The 18,676-nt window shown below is 42.2% G+C and overlaps 2 protein-coding genes across 4 annotated transcripts; one reads left to right on the top strand and one right to left on the bottom strand.

Moving 5' to 3' along the window:
• The first annotated feature begins 4 nt into the window (after positions 1 to 4).
• Positions 5 to 10,854, top strand: brpf3a (bromodomain and PHD finger containing, 3a). 3 transcript variants are annotated; one of them, XM_044023710.1, is made up of 13 exons: positions 5 to 306; positions 2,129 to 3,655; positions 3,954 to 4,110; positions 4,994 to 5,125; positions 5,366 to 5,494; positions 5,604 to 5,901; positions 6,003 to 6,371; positions 6,936 to 7,481; positions 7,578 to 7,641; positions 8,397 to 8,485; positions 8,664 to 8,761; positions 8,901 to 9,055; positions 9,135 to 10,854. In XM_044023710.1, exons 2-13 carry the CDS (start codon positions 2,148 to 2,150, stop codon positions 9,316 to 9,318), a joined length of 3,729 nt encoding a protein of 1,242 aa, XP_043879645.1. In that variant the 5' UTR covers positions 5 to 306; positions 2,129 to 2,147; the 3' UTR covers positions 9,319 to 10,854. The 3 variants fall into 3 exon arrangements, with proteins under 3 accessions (XP_043879645.1, XP_043879644.1, XP_043879647.1); XM_044023709.1 differs by having other exon boundaries at positions 5,604 to 5,916; XM_044023712.1 differs by having other exon boundaries at positions 6 to 306; positions 5,604 to 5,916; positions 8,688 to 8,761.
• A 173-nt stretch (positions 10,855 to 11,027) lies between these two features.
• Positions 11,028 to 18,148, bottom strand: mon1bb (MON1 secretory trafficking family member Bb). The gene is made up of 6 exons (XM_044023714.1): positions 18,016 to 18,148; positions 16,686 to 16,780; positions 15,751 to 16,347; positions 14,811 to 15,603; positions 14,088 to 14,235; positions 11,028 to 12,983 (listed from the first exon to the last, which is right to left on the bottom strand). Exons 2-6 carry the CDS (start codon positions 16,762 to 16,764, stop codon positions 12,756 to 12,758), a joined length of 1,845 nt encoding a protein of 614 aa, XP_043879649.1. The 5' UTR covers positions 16,765 to 16,780; positions 18,016 to 18,148; the 3' UTR covers positions 11,028 to 12,755.
• Between the last annotated feature and the right edge of the window lie 528 nt (positions 18,149 to 18,676).

Below are 18,676 nucleotides of genomic sequence, written 5' to 3'. Positions count from 1 at the left end.
ATATTTAGCCTCATCCAAGGTACATTAATTCTATATCTTAGGGATTTCTTTGGCTTCTCCGTGTTTAGCAGCGGCGTTTGAAAGCTTTGCAGCACAGACATGAGACCGGATCGAGTGTGTGTGCTGGAGCGGAGTCGCTGTGGAGGAGTGAAGTGCTGAAGATGACGCTGTCGCTCCTGAAATGACCGGCTAGCTAGGCTAACGGCTAGCATGTCCGCCTTGACTGTAGTCTGACGCTAGCTGACATTAAAGGCTAGTTGCAGTTCTTCAGTTTGGCACTCGCACTGCAGCGGACCGTCGTTCAAGGTAAACGGCGCTGGTGTTTTCTCCCGTGTTTTCAGCTTTGTTCGTAAATTCTGCTGTTTGGTTACACGACTTCTGTGTGTGTCCTGTCCGACCGAGCAACGTTATCGCATCAGCCAGAGACAAGCTTTTTTTTTTTTGCAGGGGTCTGGACTCCAAAGCAAACGCCCGAAACGTTGCACGTCGACAGTGTCGTGATGTAAATACAACACGCCGTTAATATGAACATTGGCACACGGTGCACACAGTGGGTTTGCTCTCTGGCGGCTATTAGCGTGTATAATTCGGCTGCTAATCAACTTGCAACACAAACGTTGCCTCTGCTGTTGTGAGCCTAAAATGGCTGACAGATGTTAGATACTCGGGTTGGTATTTAGCGCTCTTCAACCAAACTACGCACAGCAACGGGGTGGGAGGGGAAAATAGAGGATGCTGTCATGTGATTGGACGAGCAGAAACATGGCAGTATGACAGGCTCCCAGTTGGGCCAATGAGGGAACAGCTGGGCAGCACGTTTCAACTGTTGTATGTGTGCAGCTGGAGTACTTGAGGTAACATGTTGTGTTTTCATGACAGCGGCACCACAGTTGACCCCCTTTTTTATTTATTTATTTTTTAACTTTTTTTAATTTTGGAGAAGAACATTTAATCATAGGCACACAGCGGATTACACAATGTGTTGAGAGTATTACAGATTTTGTAATTATTTAATCAATTGTCAATTAATAAGGTTGATAATTTATTTATTTATTTACATCTTTTTTACCACTGTTTTTATTCTCTGAACTATCTTTTTTTTTTATTGACAAAGTAGTAACTGATCAGCAAAGAACACAGGACAAATTTATATTGATTCTTTAGAGCTGAAACAATTACTCAATTATTAATTGATCACTATTTTGATAATCGGTTCATTGGTTTGAAACTTTTTTCGTTTTGGCTTCTTAAACGTGAATATATTCTTCGTTTATTTGCTCCTTATAACATCACTAAAAACGGAATCATTGTGGTTTGTGGACAAAACAAGACATTTGAGAACATCATTATTTCTAGGTTTGACAAACACTGATCGACATTTTGTAAGGTTTCTGACATTTTATGGAACAAACGATTAGTTGAGTATAATAAATAATCATTAGTTGCAGCTCTTATGTTTCCGTCTGCTGCTGTTACTGTCTCTAAATATTGGGAATTAATTTACCAAGATAAATAGTAGGTGGCGCAAAGTGGGTCATCACCAATTGGCAACCAGTTGTGACGCCACCCATATGCCGTGTTGAGGTTTTGCAAAAAAGGAGTTGAGATGAGTCACCTACAACCAGGCGTCTATTGGATGATACTAGCTGTCAATCCCACTTGTGTCGACTCACATGTGCTTTAATTTATCATCATTTTCCTTCACAATGGAAACATGATTTACAAAATTTACATCATGTTCTATTGAAGAGGACACAAAACTAGCAATCGAGACCTTACATATAATTATCAAATGCTACATTTACTATGTGTACTACTGGTGTGATAACTAATTTAATTGAATACTCAGTAAAACCAGATTCAGATACCATATTTCACATGCTAGTGACGATGTATAGTATTTGTCAGCATAGTAATGACAGATAAACACTAACAAACAAAGTTGAAGTACAGAATGTGTTCTGTACTGTAATCTAATCAAAATAAGCTTTTATATATACAAGATGGGCAGTTTACGTAGTATTTTGTTCTGACTTTTTTCTTTTCCATTGTACATGAAGTCAAAACTATTACTGTTGACATAGTAATCTAAATCCCTGCATCCATGTTTTTCTTTCTCATTTGTAAGGGTACTGGTGTAAACTCCCATGCGGAAGTTGAGGAGGTGGGAATGTGAGACAGCTGTTTACAGAGTCAACATGGGTAGGGGTCGAGGACGAGGGAGAGGAAGGGGTAGGGGATCGTCTGGCCAGTTGCGGCCTCCCTCTCCCTACAGACTGCAACTCTCACCGTCCAGGGAGACTTTGACATATGCTCAGGCTCAGAAAATAGTGGAAGTGGACCTAGATGGACGGCTCCATCGGATTAACATCACCGATCCTCTGCCCATCATAACCGAGGATGAGATGACGGCCCAGGACATTACTGAATGTAACAGTAATAAGGAAAACAGTGAGCAGACGCAGAATAAGACCAGGTCGTGGAGGAAGCCCTCAAACAGTAAAAGCAGGAAGAGTGGGAAAAATACGACTCATCAGAACCAACGATCGGGCTCACACCAGCACACAGGAGAGGCCAATTCCTTTCAGCACTCATCCAACCAAAGCGCTCTTCCTGAGCCCACCTTTCGAACGCTGAGTACAGTTTGTCCCACAGAAGCACTTCCTCTCCCTAAGGCATATTACCGTTTCATTGAAAAGTCGGGAGAGGAACAGGACAGTGTGGCAGAGTATGACATGGATGAGGAGGACCTGGCCTGGCTGGAGATGGTGAACCAGAAGAGGGTGTGTGACGGTCACGCCTCTGTATCTGCGGACACGTTTGAGCTGCTGATTGATCGCCTGGAGAGGGAATCCATCCTGGAGTCCCGCAGCCAGGCTCTGTCCCAGAATACCGTCGACGAGGACGCCTTCTGTTGCGTGTGCTTGGACGACGAGTGTCTCAACAGTAATGTCATCCTGTTCTGTGACATCTGCAACTTGGCCGTCCACCAGGAGTGTTACGGCGTGCCCTACGTCCCCGAGGGCCAGTGGCTGTGCCGCTGCTGCCTGCAGTCCCCCTCCCGCCCTGTAGACTGTGTGCTCTGTCCCAACCAAGGAGGTGCCTTCAAACAGACAAGTGATGGACGTTGGGCCCATGTTGTCTGTGCCATATGGATCCCAGAGGTGTGCTTTGCCAACACAGTGTTTTTGGAACCTGTTGAGGGGGTCAAGAACATCCCCACTGCTCGCTGGAAGCTCACCTGTTACCTGTGTAAGCAAAAGGGAAGAGGAGCATCTATTCAGTGCCACAAAGCCAACTGTTACAGGGCCTTTCATGTCACCTGTGCTCAGAAGGCCGGGCTCTTTATGAAGATAGACCCGGTCCGGGAGACAGGGGTCAATGGTACCACCTTCTCCGTGAAGAAGACTGCTTTCTGTGAGCATCACTCCCCTGTTGGGTTTCGGCGGGACGGATCAGGAGACGAGTCCGTGGAAGGAAGACTGGTGGGTGGCAGAGGGAACCGAGGTCAAAGGTCCTATACTCAGAGCTCCCCCTCACCGTCAAACAAGAAGGCTACTAAAGGCCAGAAGAAGAAGAACACTAAAGGGTCTGGTGGGTCAACGCGTCGCTCAAATGTGCCTGTGCTGCTCGTGCCTCAGATCCCTTCTCACAGGTGTGACACTTGTATTATGAAAGAATTCATTCAGCCAGCATGATCGTAGATCTGACCATGTACTTGACCATATAACACAGTCAATTTTGCAGTCGTGTCTAATGCCTTGAATTAATAATAATATTTGTATGAATATTCTTCTTGAGAAATTTGCCAGAAATGCCTAAATGTGTTTTTTTTTTACTGACATTTGCTAATATTGTAATTTACTTTATCTCAAGTTTGTCTCATGTGAAGTTGTTATGGCAACCAGTATGACCCCTGAAGGTTTTCATCCATAACTCTTACATCTCCACAGACTGAACAAGATCTGCACAGGAGTTGAAGTCCAGAGAAAGAATCAGTTCATGCAGCGGCTTCACAACTACTGGTTACTAAAGCGGCAGTCACGAAACGGGATGCCTTTAATACGTCGACTCCATTCCCATCTGCAGGCACACAAGACTGCAGAGCAGGTGAGGAGTGAGATTATGGACAAGTGATGTCAACAAAAGAGGAATTGCAACACAACAATTGCATTGTTAAATGATGCGTTTTTGATCGTGTGATATTTCACAGGAGGTGGTTGAATTACTGAAAATGAAAATCATTACCACCACGTTTAATCCGTCTCAGTTGTGGATGGCTCTCAGGTGTGAACGCACCCAGGACACACAGAGCACATTAGTGCTATGATCCCTCAGACCACAGTTGCCATGTGGCTACATTTTTCTAGCAGTGTGAAACCAGAACGTGTCACTGATCTCATCACACTGAAGGATCACCTATCCCCCTGACCATTGCTGATCATTGTCAGCAGGAAGGTAAAACGCTTTCTGCTTTAAGCTGTGTAAATCCTGGCCCATAACTCGTTCAGAACTGAGATCCAGAATGGATTTACATGTCTGGATCTCTGTGAGAATTTACATTTATGAAAAGCAGAGTGCAAGGATTTCAGAGAACCAGAAAGGAGCCAAAAAGCCCAGACTTCACACTTGTACTTAATAGCTGAATCAAATAGATTAGATGGCAAGCTCTGACGTAACCCTCGACTGTTCTACCGTCTTCACTGTGGACCTCTCATTATTGGAAAGGGCGAAAGTGTAGAGTTTTAAAGTAACAGTGAGTCGTAATTTGAAATGATTTATTGGAGTCACATGTATTGTAATATCTGTATTACTTCACCACTAGATGCCACTGAGTTTTTAACCTAGACACCACTCTGTTATGATGCTAAGGGTTGTCCTAACTTGTTTTAACCAACTGGTGTGGGTATAAAATCGCACACCACACATCCCTCAATGGTCAAGAAGGGACGAAAAATACAGAAATCTGTACTTACTTTTGTTTTGTGTCCAGCGGGAGCCGGATGAGAAGCTAAGTGCCGCAAGAGAGGAGCTTCGATACTGGCAGAAGCTGAGGCAAGACCTAGAAAGAGCCAGACTTCTGGTGGAGCTGATCCGTAAGAGAGAGAGGCTAAAGAGAGAACAGGTGAGGAACTGAAAGTGTCGGGCACGAGATGAGCTCTAATTGTTATTCAGGGTTACTTTCATTATACTTCCATCCCAAACGTCTCTGCTTAAATTGCAATAATTAACTGAGTCACTTATCAAATATGAATATATGCATATGTGTCATAATTTAAAGACTGTTTGAGTCCAGGCTTTTTACCTTGAAATTGTGATAACTGTGATCGGCGGCCTTGTTTTCGCTCTCGTCGTCTCTCTTCAGATGAAAATTCAGCAGGCTGCTCTCGAGTTGAAGTTGACCCCAGCACTGGTGCTTCTCCGATCTACCCTGGAACAACTGCAGGAGAAGGACACAGCCAAAATCTTCTCTCAGCCGGTCAATCTATCAGAGGTTGGTGAAGTCAGATTAAATTTATACTTTTCACACAGCAGCACATTTCCTTTTTCCCGTTTTTTGCGAATCCGCTAATAATCTGATGACATGATTCTGATTTCTCGAGGTCCCAGATTACTTGGAGTTCATTTCCCAGCCCATGGATTTCTCCTCCATGCGCGCCAAACTGGAGGGGCATGCGTACTGCTCCATCGCAGACCTGCAGAGAGACTTTGAACTCATGATTTCTAACTGCCTCAAATACAACTCCAAGGACACCATGTTTCACAAGGCAGCTTTGCAGTTACGGGAGGTGGGTGGCGCTGTCCTCCGCCACGCCCACAGACAGTCTCAAAGCATTGGCTTAGACCCCAACACCGGCATGCATCTCCCAGATGCCCCAAACAAACATGGCTTCTACCACTGTACGTGGGATGACGGTGAGTTGGAAATTGGAGCTCCGTGTTTCCTTGTAATTAAAGTCACACGGCTAAACTACTCAATGTTTTTTTTTGCCCCCTCTTAGTTGACTCTCTTCTGGACCCAGAGAACAGACTACACTTAACCACAGACGAGCAACTAAAGGCCCTGCTGGATAAATTGGATGTCGTCGCGTCCATGAGAACCAGTGGCGGACGAACCAAGCGAATCAGGCTGCTGCGCCGGGAAATCAACGCACTCAGACAGAAGATGAACCAGCAGCAGCAGCAGCAGCAAAGCGCTCAGTGTGTGAGCAGTAATGACAAAGAAGATGAAGGAAAAGACAATGATGAAGAGGAAGAGGTGGAGGAGAGGAAGACCAAGAAGAAAAAGAAGAAGGAGAAGGAAAAGAAATCAAAGAAGATGGACAGTGTGGACAGTGGACGTTTGACTGCAGTGTCTAACTGTGGGACAGGTAAAATCATTTTGTATAATTTTAATATAAATCTAATTTCTGTGTGTTTATGTTAATGAAATATAAAACATTGGACTAGAAATGTTACATATTTCTTAACTGATAACTGTATTAATAATGTAGTTATCAATTGTTCATTGATTGTGATAAAACCACAGAAAAGCAGCTGTCAGAAATTTAGATCTATCAATCCTTTTAAATCACGTTTTATTTATTACTTATTATTTTGATAAACAATCGGTTTGAAGCTTTTTTCATGATTAAAACAAGATTTCTGATTGTTTAAGCTTCTTAAATGTGAGTATTGTCTTCATTTCTTTGCTCTGGACAACAAAGAAATCATTAAAAGTTAATCATTTTGGTTTGTGGACATTTGAGAGCATCATCATTTCCAGTTTTGACGAACACCGATCAACATTTGTTAAGGTTTTCTGACATTTTATGGACCAAACGATTAATCGAGAACATAATCGACAGATGAATCAATTATGAGAATAATCGCTAGTTGCAGCTCTAATGTTTATTAATCATTAATGAATCTAATCAAATGTCTCCTCTACGCAGATGACTCCCCTCCCGTGTTAGAACTTACCTGTCCGGTGTCGTCACCACTGCCAGGCGATGCTCCTCTAGAACCTCCTGTACTGGGCATCGTGACCGGAGGGCGGAGGTCACCCGGGCGCTCCTACAAGCGTCAGCGGTCGTCCCGCAGCGGGAGCAAAAGCCAAGGCGAAGACGAGGCCGAGGTCGGTGAAACGCCGTCCTCTCAACCAGAGGCTTTTCACGAGGTCACGCCTCTGGGGAAACCCCCGACTCTGCCTTTGGCGGGAGTCGGCCGCCGCACCTCCATTTTGTTTAAGAAAGCGAAAAACGGGGCGCGGCTGACGAAAAACAAGTCCCCGCCACAACAGAACAGTAAAACGTCCGAGGACAAAACCAACGGGTTGGACAGCACCCCTGCTAGTCCAAAGTCACCCAGTGTGACCACCTTACCTCCCACTCCAAACCCCTCCCCTGCACCTCACTCCCCGTCCTCGCACCACCTGAGGTCCAGAGGACTCAGCTCCGAGGGCGAAGCGGACAAACACTCGCCGCCAGTCAGAGAAGCAGGTGAGAACAAGACAGATGATTTTAATCCTCTGATACGTTCTTCATTCAGTCCACATCAGTCATGATTTCATTTGTGTGTGTGTGTGTGTGTGTCAGGCCTCACTAATGGGAAGCACCACTCTGCAGACCATGATGATGACGACGACGACCAAACACTGAAGTGAGTACAGAGAGCTGCATAATCCTGGTCATTGTAATTATACAGGCAGTTATTATCAACGAACATCATTATCACTTATTACTTGTATTTTCAACAGTGAATCACTACTGAGAATTAGAACCTGACTGTATCTTTATGGAGCTTTTTTTTTCTTCAAAAACTCACTGTACACTATCTGTTTAGAACCAACAAGTAGATTAAGTTAGTGACTAGTTAGTCACTTTTCAACTATACATTTCTAGCACGACCCGGATCGTCACGACACGGCTCAACTCTACTCGGTTTGGTATCAGGCACGTCGTTGGACGGTGTCGTCATCTCACGTCCGCACGAAACTGCCGTGACGTTTTATACACGCAAACTAGTGTGTTGGAGATTAAGGCATGTTTTCCTACTGATCTACAGTTTGGCATTGTTCGGTTTGATTCTCGTGTCGGACGTCGCGCTCATGACTCTTCCGGCAACGACAATCTCTGACCAATCAGTGGCAGCCGGTCTGACAACGTCACATTTTAGTATCGGCTCACCTCGCCAGGTACTGTCCCTAATGGAAAAGCAAACAAAACGAGTGGAGTTGAGGCGTGCTAGAACTGTATGGTGGAAATGTGTCATAAGAAGCAAAAGGACCCACACATTTCGCAAATAAGTTGAAGGAGATTCAACCCGAGCTAAACAGTGAATATTGGATTTAATTAATTTTTTCATTTAATTGCAGGTTAAAAATAACCCCACTCTTGCTCTTCTCTTGTTTTCAGGAGTAGTGTCTCACCACCCAAACGCAGTCGGGGTAAACCCGCTCTGGCCAAAGTCCCTAACAGTGAGAATGGAGACGTCTCTGGGTCTGGTGTGTATCAAGAGAGCGTAGTCAAAATACACTGAAGTCCCTCTGTGCAAGATTATGCACAGAAAACCAAAAACTTGCAATTTTCATGACCAGTTTGGTTAAGTTCAGTTTTAAGTTTGGGCCTCAGAGCTGCCATGAATTCAAACTAATTGGATATATTGGAATATCCTGTTCACAGGAAAGTCTACACTTCTGTCTTTAGATATTGAGACAGAGCTCGCACCACTGGACCTAGTTTGGGCCAAATGCAGAGGATATCCTTCATACCCAGCTATGGTGAGAATGGATTTCTGCTTTCTTTTACTTTATATTCCAGACTTGTGTTTGATTGAAGTCTCAGAGCTGAAATAACGAAAAGGTCCTTGTTGCTTTTATGAGGATATAACGGTGAATGACGGAATACTCCGTTTTACAGATTGTTGACCCTGACATGCCCCAGGAAGGGCTTCTTCACAACGGCATCCCGATCCCCGTGCCTCCCGCGGAGGTGCTCAAACTGGGCGAGTGGAGACAAACGGACGAAGGCGAAAAGCTTTTCTTAGTGCTCTTCTTTGACACTAAAAGAACTTGGTAAGATTCACATGGGCAGATTGAAGGCAGCGCTGAACGTGTCCACCGATTTCTGATAATTGTCTCTTTCGGTTTTCAGGCAATGGCTCCCTCGTAGCAAACTACTGCCCTTGGGGATGGATGACACTGTAGACAAGCTGCGCTTAATGGAGGGCAAGAAACCCAGCGTTCGCAAGTCTGTTCACACTGCGTACGACAGGGCCATATTACATTTAAACCACGTAAGAGGAAATGTCAACTTCACTCCCTCCAATTTTATATAAATTTTAGCTAAAAAGGAAAACGTTATCATTTTTAACAGGCTGCCTGGTTACATGTAAAGAAGCTTCTTCATCTCTACTGATAAAAAAAAAAAAGGGTGGAAAAGTAAATATAAGGATTGCCAACATTTCCAGCAGTTGCAGGTATTTTGAAGGTTTTCTGTACAAAAGTGAAGCTCTGGTTTTTAAAATGGAGAGAGAGAGTGCTGAAAAAGTGCTTCAACACAATTTTGTAGATGAATTTGTTCACTTATTCACTTACTTTTTTAAAAGAAAGACGGTTTTACACAACCACTGTTGTTGCTATGTGTTTTATTTTAGGCCAAAGTGAGTCGAGAAGTGTAAATATTCGATCATGAAAGGGATTGTCTTGATTCAAAACTGTATTTAGATTGTATTAGCCATAGAAATGTCACTGTTTATCGAGGTCGTGAGAGTCCCCACTTAATCATGTCATATCTGGGCCGTCACTGTCCCGAGTGGTACTGGCAATATTAAATTAAAAATATTTATTTAATGTTAACTCGTGTTTTTCCGAATTGATGCTCAAGTAAAAAATGAAAGACAAATGTTCAGCTGACACTTTGAATCTGGAGAGGTTGTGAGGTAAAAAAACCCCAGTGTTTATACAACATTTGAATTGATATTGTATATTAATACCAAGCGCTGCTCTGTAGATTATTACAGAAAAATACGATTCACATTAGTAGAAGCACTGATATATATTGTGGCCAAAACATTCTTGAATTTTTAAGTCCAACTATGACATGTTGTGGGTGGGACTTGAGAGGTTTCTACTTATTTTTCCATATTGTGAAACTGTATTATGATACTAGGATGTGGAAGTACCTTTTTTTAGATGTGATACCACTACAGAGGTTATTTTGTGGTTATGATGACAAAGTCCACTGAAATCACCCAAATGAAGAACTTGCAGTTGATTGCAAATCTGGCTGGAATGACTTGAAAAGCACAATTGGCCATAAAAAAAAAAAGATAACTTAAGGACTGGCAACTCCTGGAGCCACGTGTGGCATAAAAATGTGTGTGTGAGTGTGTGTGAGTGTGTGTGTGTCGACTATATACAAATACTGTATGTATACAAAGTTACTGTAGTAAAGGTGCATGTGTATAGTTCTGTAAATATGTAAATGTATGTTTATATTGGCTTACATGAAGTAATTTAAGGAATGCAAAAATCAAATTTAGATTTTAATTTATAAATTTGTGGCAGCCGAGAGTGTTATTTAAGAAGTAATATGGAAAAGATTTATGTATGATGCTCAGTAGCTCTTGTAGTAGTAATGGTATTGACCAACATGTCAGAACATGTTCTTTTTACAGTGAGGCGGCATAAATACCTGGGCTCTGTGGACAGCAGTGACTGCACTTGCCTATGAGGGTGTTTTTTTTTTTTTGTTTGTTTGTTTGTTTTGCTGGCACAGGTTTTCGATCTTGTCATTTGAATTATTCTGCAAGATCCCAAAATCTGCCTGAGACAATATTTTCTCATACAAGAATAAATGCTGTTTGAAACAACCACATGTGCACGTGTGTTGAAGCATCTTGGGTTTCCCTCAAGCTATGGTGTTGTTTGAAGATGAATCAAGAGTGAAAGGAGGTTAGACAAGACGGGAAGATGAATCCACATTTCTTAACTGAATTACAACAATAAAATAATGTTTGACACACAATGTGACAGGAGATCAATGTAGTAGAAGCTCCTTTTAATGCTCTGAGCTGGTTAGTTCAAGCGTTAACAATCGTGTGTAACTTGTCAGGAGGGAAACAATCAATTGACATGTTGATTTCCACTGTCACATTAACTGGACAGATGAAATACAACTATTATACTGCCGCACAGTCTATCAATCAGCATTTACAGGAAAGTGTTCATCACCACCAACCCTGGTACAACACATTTGTTTAGGTTTTTGTTGGTGCCAATATTAGTTTTTGATTCCGGTGAGGCCAGATTGTTTGATATAAGAATGTTCAATACATCAAATCACACATTATTTTAGTCATCGAGTACAAATTAAAAATTTTTTTAAATGTGTATTATGTTACACAAGAGCACCATCCAAAAAAATAAAATGCATATACATTACACCTGCGAAGTGATTCATTTTTTAAAATTATTATTATTTTTTTTTTTAGTAGATTGATTAGGACAAGTGTACATTTGTGCAACCTGGGATTTATTTCATATTTCATACTAGACATACTCTTTTAAGACTTGAACTGACAGGGAATTTCTCAGTGGACACAAAGATGAGGTTAACATTTATAGACAATTTTTACAAAAGTATAATCCAAAAGGAAAAGTACCTGTACTCACTACATCAGATGACGACCGACTCGCAGGATCTGCGTGAAAAAGCATCATGGGAGCTGAACTTAGCATTTTCTTAACTTAACAGATTGGCTCCAGTCAGAGAAGATTTGACTTTTATCAGTGGAAAAAAAATGGTGATTATGATTTTGACAATGATCAGGAGCAACATGTTGAATGAATGAAACCTGATCATTTCAAATTTTAACCTGTATTAGTGAGGTTGCATGTTGCAGCTGGATGTCCCTCACATCACCTTCCCTTCCAAGTGTGTTGGAGAACCTTCAGTTAGACTCCTGATTTAAATATAAAAAGGCCCATTCTGGGGCAATGAAAACAATTCATAGAATCACGTGATTCTTATTATTTTATCTTAAATTTCTGCCAAATGAGAAAAATGCCCCCTATATTTTACACACTGGACCTTTAACTTGAGTGGAAACCTGAAACGACACGATGTTTTCAGGTTCTGTCACAGGCAGGTGCGACTGATTCATGCCCCCATAATGACACATGGTGGCCCATCCCTGCTCTGGCTGTTCCAGTTGTTAATCAGGTTTATGTCGAGTCCAAAAAAAACAAAAAAAAAATATAAACTTGCATATCCAGTTTACCATTTGAACGTTTTTGAATTCTACTTCTGATAACTGCTCTGAGAAAGGTAGTATAATTGTCCTCCTTATCCTACACAAGAAAGAGAAAATGACCTGTTGTAACATATGAATGATCCGTCATCTGTGTAATACATTCACTGTCTGTGTGGAGAACCGCTCATGTGTTGCAGTAATAAAACAATATAAAAACATTTAAATATCATTGCAATCATATTTCTACCACAGTTCAATTTAAAACGCACTGATACTGTTTTGTTTTTTTTGCCCTGACTCGTTCTGATCGAAAGCAATGATGCAATGACATGCTTTCTTGTTAAGTTACGGAAATAATACTAGCTTCAGAGACGTCATTCCTTCTTAAATAGTGTAAAACGTAGTGTTTTGATTCGAGTAGTCAGTGTCTGTCAAGTCCAACAGGTGTCAAAATGGGGTTCAAAAAATATCATGGAGCCAGTGTAGAAACTATTGTTGAGTAAGGCCGAGCCAGAGTCCTATAAAAGAGATAAGAAGCCGTTATCTGTGGAGTCCTGCTGGTCAGATTTGCCACCTCGAGAGCTCTTGCTGGGGTTTGGGGTGGTTGAATACTTTGGGGGGTATCTGATGAAGAGACGGTCCTCCTCCTTTTTAATCCACCTGAGGAGCTTAGTAATAGCTGTAATAGCACAGGCCTTTGTCACCAGGGGACTGAAGCATGTGTACAGCTCAAATTTACTGGTGACCTGCAGTGGGGAGGAAAAAGGGACATTTGAGTGCACCAAGGAAGAGGCAACAATTTGTGAGTCAGTGTGTTTACATGCACGTTAGTTAGTTAATTAGTTAGTTAGTTGTTAGGGTTGCAGTTTGACACTCACCAAGCAGTTTTCTTAAATTATGTTTCCATAATCGGAAGAGGGGATTTAGAGCTCTAGTGTGTAACTTTATGAATTGCAAAACTAAGAAAACCAATTCCACTGGAGGACACTGATTAAGTTCATTGTGTGTAAGCGTAACTTGGCTTGACTCAGACGAATGTCCTGTGGCAACAAAAGCCCTGTTTCCACCAAGCAGAATTTTGTGTTTCTCCATAAATGATAGTACCAAATTGAAATCGGCCCCAACAATTCCATTCCTCTGGTACCCTTCCCTTGGGGAACCAGAGTAATGGAATGGTACGGGTGGAGCTAGACCACAACAGTCAGCTGATTGGGCAACAGAAAAGCGTCACTTCCTTGCGACCGTTTTTTTTTCAATGCCTGGAGTCTATTCTCATACAAAGCTCGACGTCCTGTTGAGACAAACCGAGCAACGTCCAACGTCACGCTATATATTTTGCCGATATGGCCATCAGACAGTGCACACGCCGCCTCCCAAATAAAAGGTACTGTTCTCCGTCGAAACACAAGCCTGACCATGGGCTTTACTGTTCTGAACCGCGCTGTACTGTACTTAAACCCAACTGTACCATGGTAGAGCTTTTTGACCCATATAAAGGGTTCATTGTCACAATTACAATAACTGCTTCCACGGTAACTCTCCCACTGAACATTTGACTTTTTGTAAAACTCAGACCCACAGAAGCCTTGCACAGCTAAGATAATTAACTTTATCGATCCGTTGTCAGAAATGTAATCAGCAATTAGCAGTCAAAATGTTGTTATCATATGTAAGAGTCATTAGCATGCAAGTCTGCATTGATTAGTGAAAACAACAGTGAAAGACATCAGTTAAATCTGTGGGAGATTTTATAAGGACATTGTTAACTATGATCTAACGCATGACACAGAAAACGAACAAAAAAAAAATCAGCAGTCAGAGTCTGAACAAGTGTGTGTTTGTGAACATACCCAGGCCAGCAGCGTTTCTCTCTCAGCAACGTGGTAAATGAGCTTGAGGGGCCGTGAGGAGCTGTGGATGCGGCTGTGCATATAACGATAAAGGTCCAGCAGTCTCATCTTCTCCTCCTCACTGCTGTACGGTGCCTCCATCTCTGGGCTACATACACAAACACAAACACATAGTTTACAGAGAGACATTTAAGAAAGTTAAAAGAACCACAGTGATTTCATCATACAAAAACATACAGACTATGATGAAGGTAGTTTTTTTTAATCCCTGAAACTAATAATTTGTGATACTTCTGAGACAAAATTACACAATTAAATGTCTGAAACATCGCTTCTAAAATAATCCAAAAGCGTTTGCTTTATAACATTGTTCTGAACTAAAGCAAATAACATTATTATTACAATGTAAAGGGAAGTGTTATTATTTATTTTCATGGTTTTGAGAGAATGCACCTATTTCTTCAGTTGAGCCACAAGAGATGAGCAAAGTGACAGGGCAGGATTAATGGAATACAGCATGTTCAATATAAAATATTGCTTATATGGTTTTTATGAAACAGATTTTTTTGTTACGTCAGAAACACTGTAAAACAATATTATCAACACAGGTGCAATTTAAAATGCTTTACAAAGCCATGGTTCACTTTTCAAGCATAAAGTGCCTCCTGTAGTTGGTTGGACAAGGACAGAAAAACACAAAAACACACACACACACTCACTCACCTGGTGAACTGAGTGAGCTGGCGGTAGTTGTCTGGCACATCAAAGGGTTTGTACATGAAGTGTCTGAGGTCTGAGACGCCCACCTGGCTCACACTGTACGACTGGGCTTTGGCGATGAGACTTAGGGAGTTCTGAGCGCACATAGCCTCCTCTATCTTCCTCTTGCAATCAGCTACAGCGTAAAAAGCCTCCTTGTCTGTCGAGAGCAGCAGCAAACAAACAGTGCATTCTGGAGGATCTAAGTAAGAAATGTACGCATAAAAGTAACAGTCGGGATTAAAGAGAGGGAGGCAGATGGGAGTCCAGATCTCCCCAGCCTGAAAAGCAGAGGAGGCTCCGATGAGGTTTAGTAGGAGGTGGACATCAGCGGGTTCCAGCCTGGTGTCCTCGATGACAGTTTTCTCTTGGACAATAGTCAGCAGCTGGTTCTTGGCGATGAGGATGGAGAAGACCAGATTAGTAGTGATGGCTTTCTGCAAGATCTGACTGAGAGAGTCCCTGAGAGAGGATGCTAGGGGCAAGCAGTGAATTGCTGCTAGCAGGAAGCTGGGGTCTGAATCTACCAGGTTGAGGAGGCCATCCAGGATCTTCTCTGAGCCGGCCAAGAGTCGCCGCAGGTCATAGTTCTTCTTATGTTCAAAGATGCGGGATATGCTGGCCTGGGTGAGCATGCTTATGATCTGATAGTACACGTAAAGTAGCTCTCCGCGCAGTTGCTCCTCAGACTGACGACTGCTGGAGACGCACACCAACACCAGGGGTCCTTTCTGCAAGAACACGACAGTGTGCTTCTCTGTTGGAAAGAAGAGAATACATCCGTTAAATAAAGATAATTAATGACTTTACTGGTATATCTCGACTAACAACAGCAGCACCCCCATGCTTAATATCCTTGAAAGCTATTTTTGGGGAAGAAAGAAATATCCATTATTGCTCTAACCTGAATAGACTGAGCGGATGATATTATCTCCACTTTGGACAAAGGACACAAGTGCCATCATTACTCCCATTGTGGATGAAAGAGCCTCTTCACTGCCATATCGGGAATAGATCGGTTTGCCTGCTTCACTTAGTACAAAGATGTGCTTCCTGTGCTGCCGCCAGCTGTCAGCCGTCACATCCTCATCGCGATGAGACATTAAGGCCGGAGATTCCTGGGTCCCTGCCTCCAACAAGGGTGATGACCTCCCCTTCACACCAATACCTTGTTCCTCCAGCTTGGCCTTGGCCAGCATTGTGACGACAAATTCCCCAGAGTCGTTCTGGTCATTGTCTGCAGCATCATCCTTGGTTCCTCCGTTTGCTGTCTCAGTGGATTCATTGTTTTGACACTCAGCGTTGTCAGTCTCCTCAGTCTCTAGCTGATTTTCCTGGTTAGAAACTGGCTCTGCATCCAGATGCTGCTCCTGTGCTGGAACTTCTGAGGGGGGTAACTCGCCAGGCTCCTGTGTGTCAGCAGTGGCACGGTCATCTCTTGCCACTTGATCAGGAAACATATGATTCCCCAAGAGAGACAGTGAAGTCGCCAAGGTGTCAGCTAAGATGACAAAAGGAAAAATAAAGATTGAAACGTCACTGTTTATTTAAAAAAGTGACAATTAAGTAATATGAAATTCCTGTCATAACTATCAGTTGCAGTCTTTTCTAATCTCAATGAGACATTGAGATTAAGATTAAATACATAAAATAAAACAATTTAATATATCGAATTCATGATATTATTTAGAATATTGTAAAAAAAAAAAAATGCTTTAATATATACCTTTTTTTTAATAATATTTTAGATGTAAATGGGTGTCCGTAATCTATCTTCACTTGGTTTGGAAAACAGTGTGATGAGAATAAATTTAATAAAAAATATAATCAAATATTCACCAGGTGGATTGATCTCCAAGGGTGGATTGCGAATGATCACTCCCTGTCCCTCTCCTTCTTGATGACCATCTCTCTCCATGATAACATCCCAGTCACTGGAGAATAAAAAACATACAATAATCAATCAACTTTTCAAACAAACAGCTTTATATATAATATGTTTAAGTGGTTCAATTGCTCAAGAGCCTTTAAGACAACATCCATCCTAAACGGATAATTCATTGTAAAAGGTATGGACACATTAAAACACCGACTTTACACCAAGCACACCACTGTTTCTGTGATCCGGCCTGGAAGTCAGACACTCGCTCTCATTGATAAGATGACTCTTTGACTCATTGGCTAACATTGACTGCTATAGATGTCAAAATGGCTGGCAGCCAGCTACTTCACAAAAGGCTCACCTTGTGAAGTCTATGCCTGACTGAGTCTCCAGTGTCTTTAGAATAGGTTTGCCACTTTACACAGCCACTTCTACCTGAAAACTGAAATTTGTCAACCACTCCATCTCTCTCCTACACTACACTCTCCAAGTTTTTTTTTTTATTGTGTGGAGACATGTGGAGCTGCTGGCCTACTGCTGTATTGTTAGATGAGTTCATGACACTTGGGAATATGAGCACAAAGTCTCAAGATAACACATCTGAACAACAAGTATGGCATGATGTTAAATCAGTAATTTCTTTTATGGACTTTGGTGTGGGGAGGCAGCAGTTTCACAAACTCGAGTTTGTAGGCTGTCTAATGGTTGGAAAATTTGAATATATCATTGGGTGAGGCTTTTGTTGAGTGGCTAAAATCTGTTTCTCTTCTCAAGAGAGTAGGTGTCCTGGTCCCAGGCTGGAAACAGGGAAGTTGGTGCTGATAATGTATAAATATCGCATTCCAACACACTTGAAAAAAAGAAATAACTATCCCTTGAAACTCATATGAATAGGAACACTTATAATGAACCAGTGGCAGGGTCACATGACGACAGGGGGACAACTAACAAACAAGATGCCGAACAGAATTACCCGTGTAACTTCTAACAGCCTGGTTAAAGCTACACTACACATAAACGACTGGCTCTGCTCCAGGGCTCAGTAGCTAACACTTAGTACATTACAGGAGTTAGCTAATCATAGCCGGTCTGCTAATTCCATGCGGTCGAAGAAGACCGACAGTTTGACGGTGGATTCTGATGCCAGTGGCTGTATTTACACTGCTAGCACTGGCTGCTAGCAAGCGAGACAGATCAATTTCATGGCCTCGGCTTAAGAGTGAGCAAAACGGGCAACCGTGGTCAACTACTGCTAGACAACATCAAGCCACTCGGTTAAAAACTTACGGTTTTTGTCCGGTCAAAACGTTGCGTTGAATATCTAATGGGCAACATTAAGTTCCGTCGGCATCCCGGTAGCGAGCGAGCTAGCGAACGAGCTGTCAAGAACGAGAGGCAGAAAACAAAATTTTCTTACCACAGCAGACATCCGGAATCTCTCATGACAATCTCAGCCGACCAATCAAGCTCCTCGGTGCTTGGCGTGACCACGCCCCCTCATGCTACGTAATGAAGTGAGCTGCATTGTGGGGTGATGGCTGTACTGAAAACTGGAAAATTGCTTTTATTTGACCTAAATGTGCTAAAGTCCCCTCTAGAGTGGTAAAAACACGAGAGTGTCCTACTGGCTATCAATCATATGTGGCCTCTAAAGCTAAATATAAATATAAATTAAAAGAAATTGCCTTGCTAGTGGAGAAAAGTGGTGCAGTGCCCTCTCTATAAGATGCAAGGTTATAATAGTTTTAGATTTTCATTAGGGTTCGAGCAACAAGGTTGCAAGAACCCTCTTGAAACTGGAAGGATTATTATTATTATTATTCTTATTATTCCCCCAAATGAATCGCCTTTTTGAGGCCTTTCCCATACCCCAAAACTCACCAATTTTTGTGACCGCATCAATCCTGGTGTAAATTTACGTCTGAAAAAGGTTCGGGGAATGTGCGTT

The sequence above is a fragment of the Solea senegalensis genome, linkage group LG4 (genome assembly GCF_019176455.1).
Source record: "Solea senegalensis isolate Sse05_10M linkage group LG4, IFAPA_SoseM_1, whole genome shotgun sequence".
Classification (NCBI taxonomy): domain Eukaryota; kingdom Metazoa; phylum Chordata; class Actinopteri; order Pleuronectiformes; family Soleidae; genus Solea; species Solea senegalensis.
This window is presented reverse-complemented; position numbering and strand designations above follow the sequence as displayed.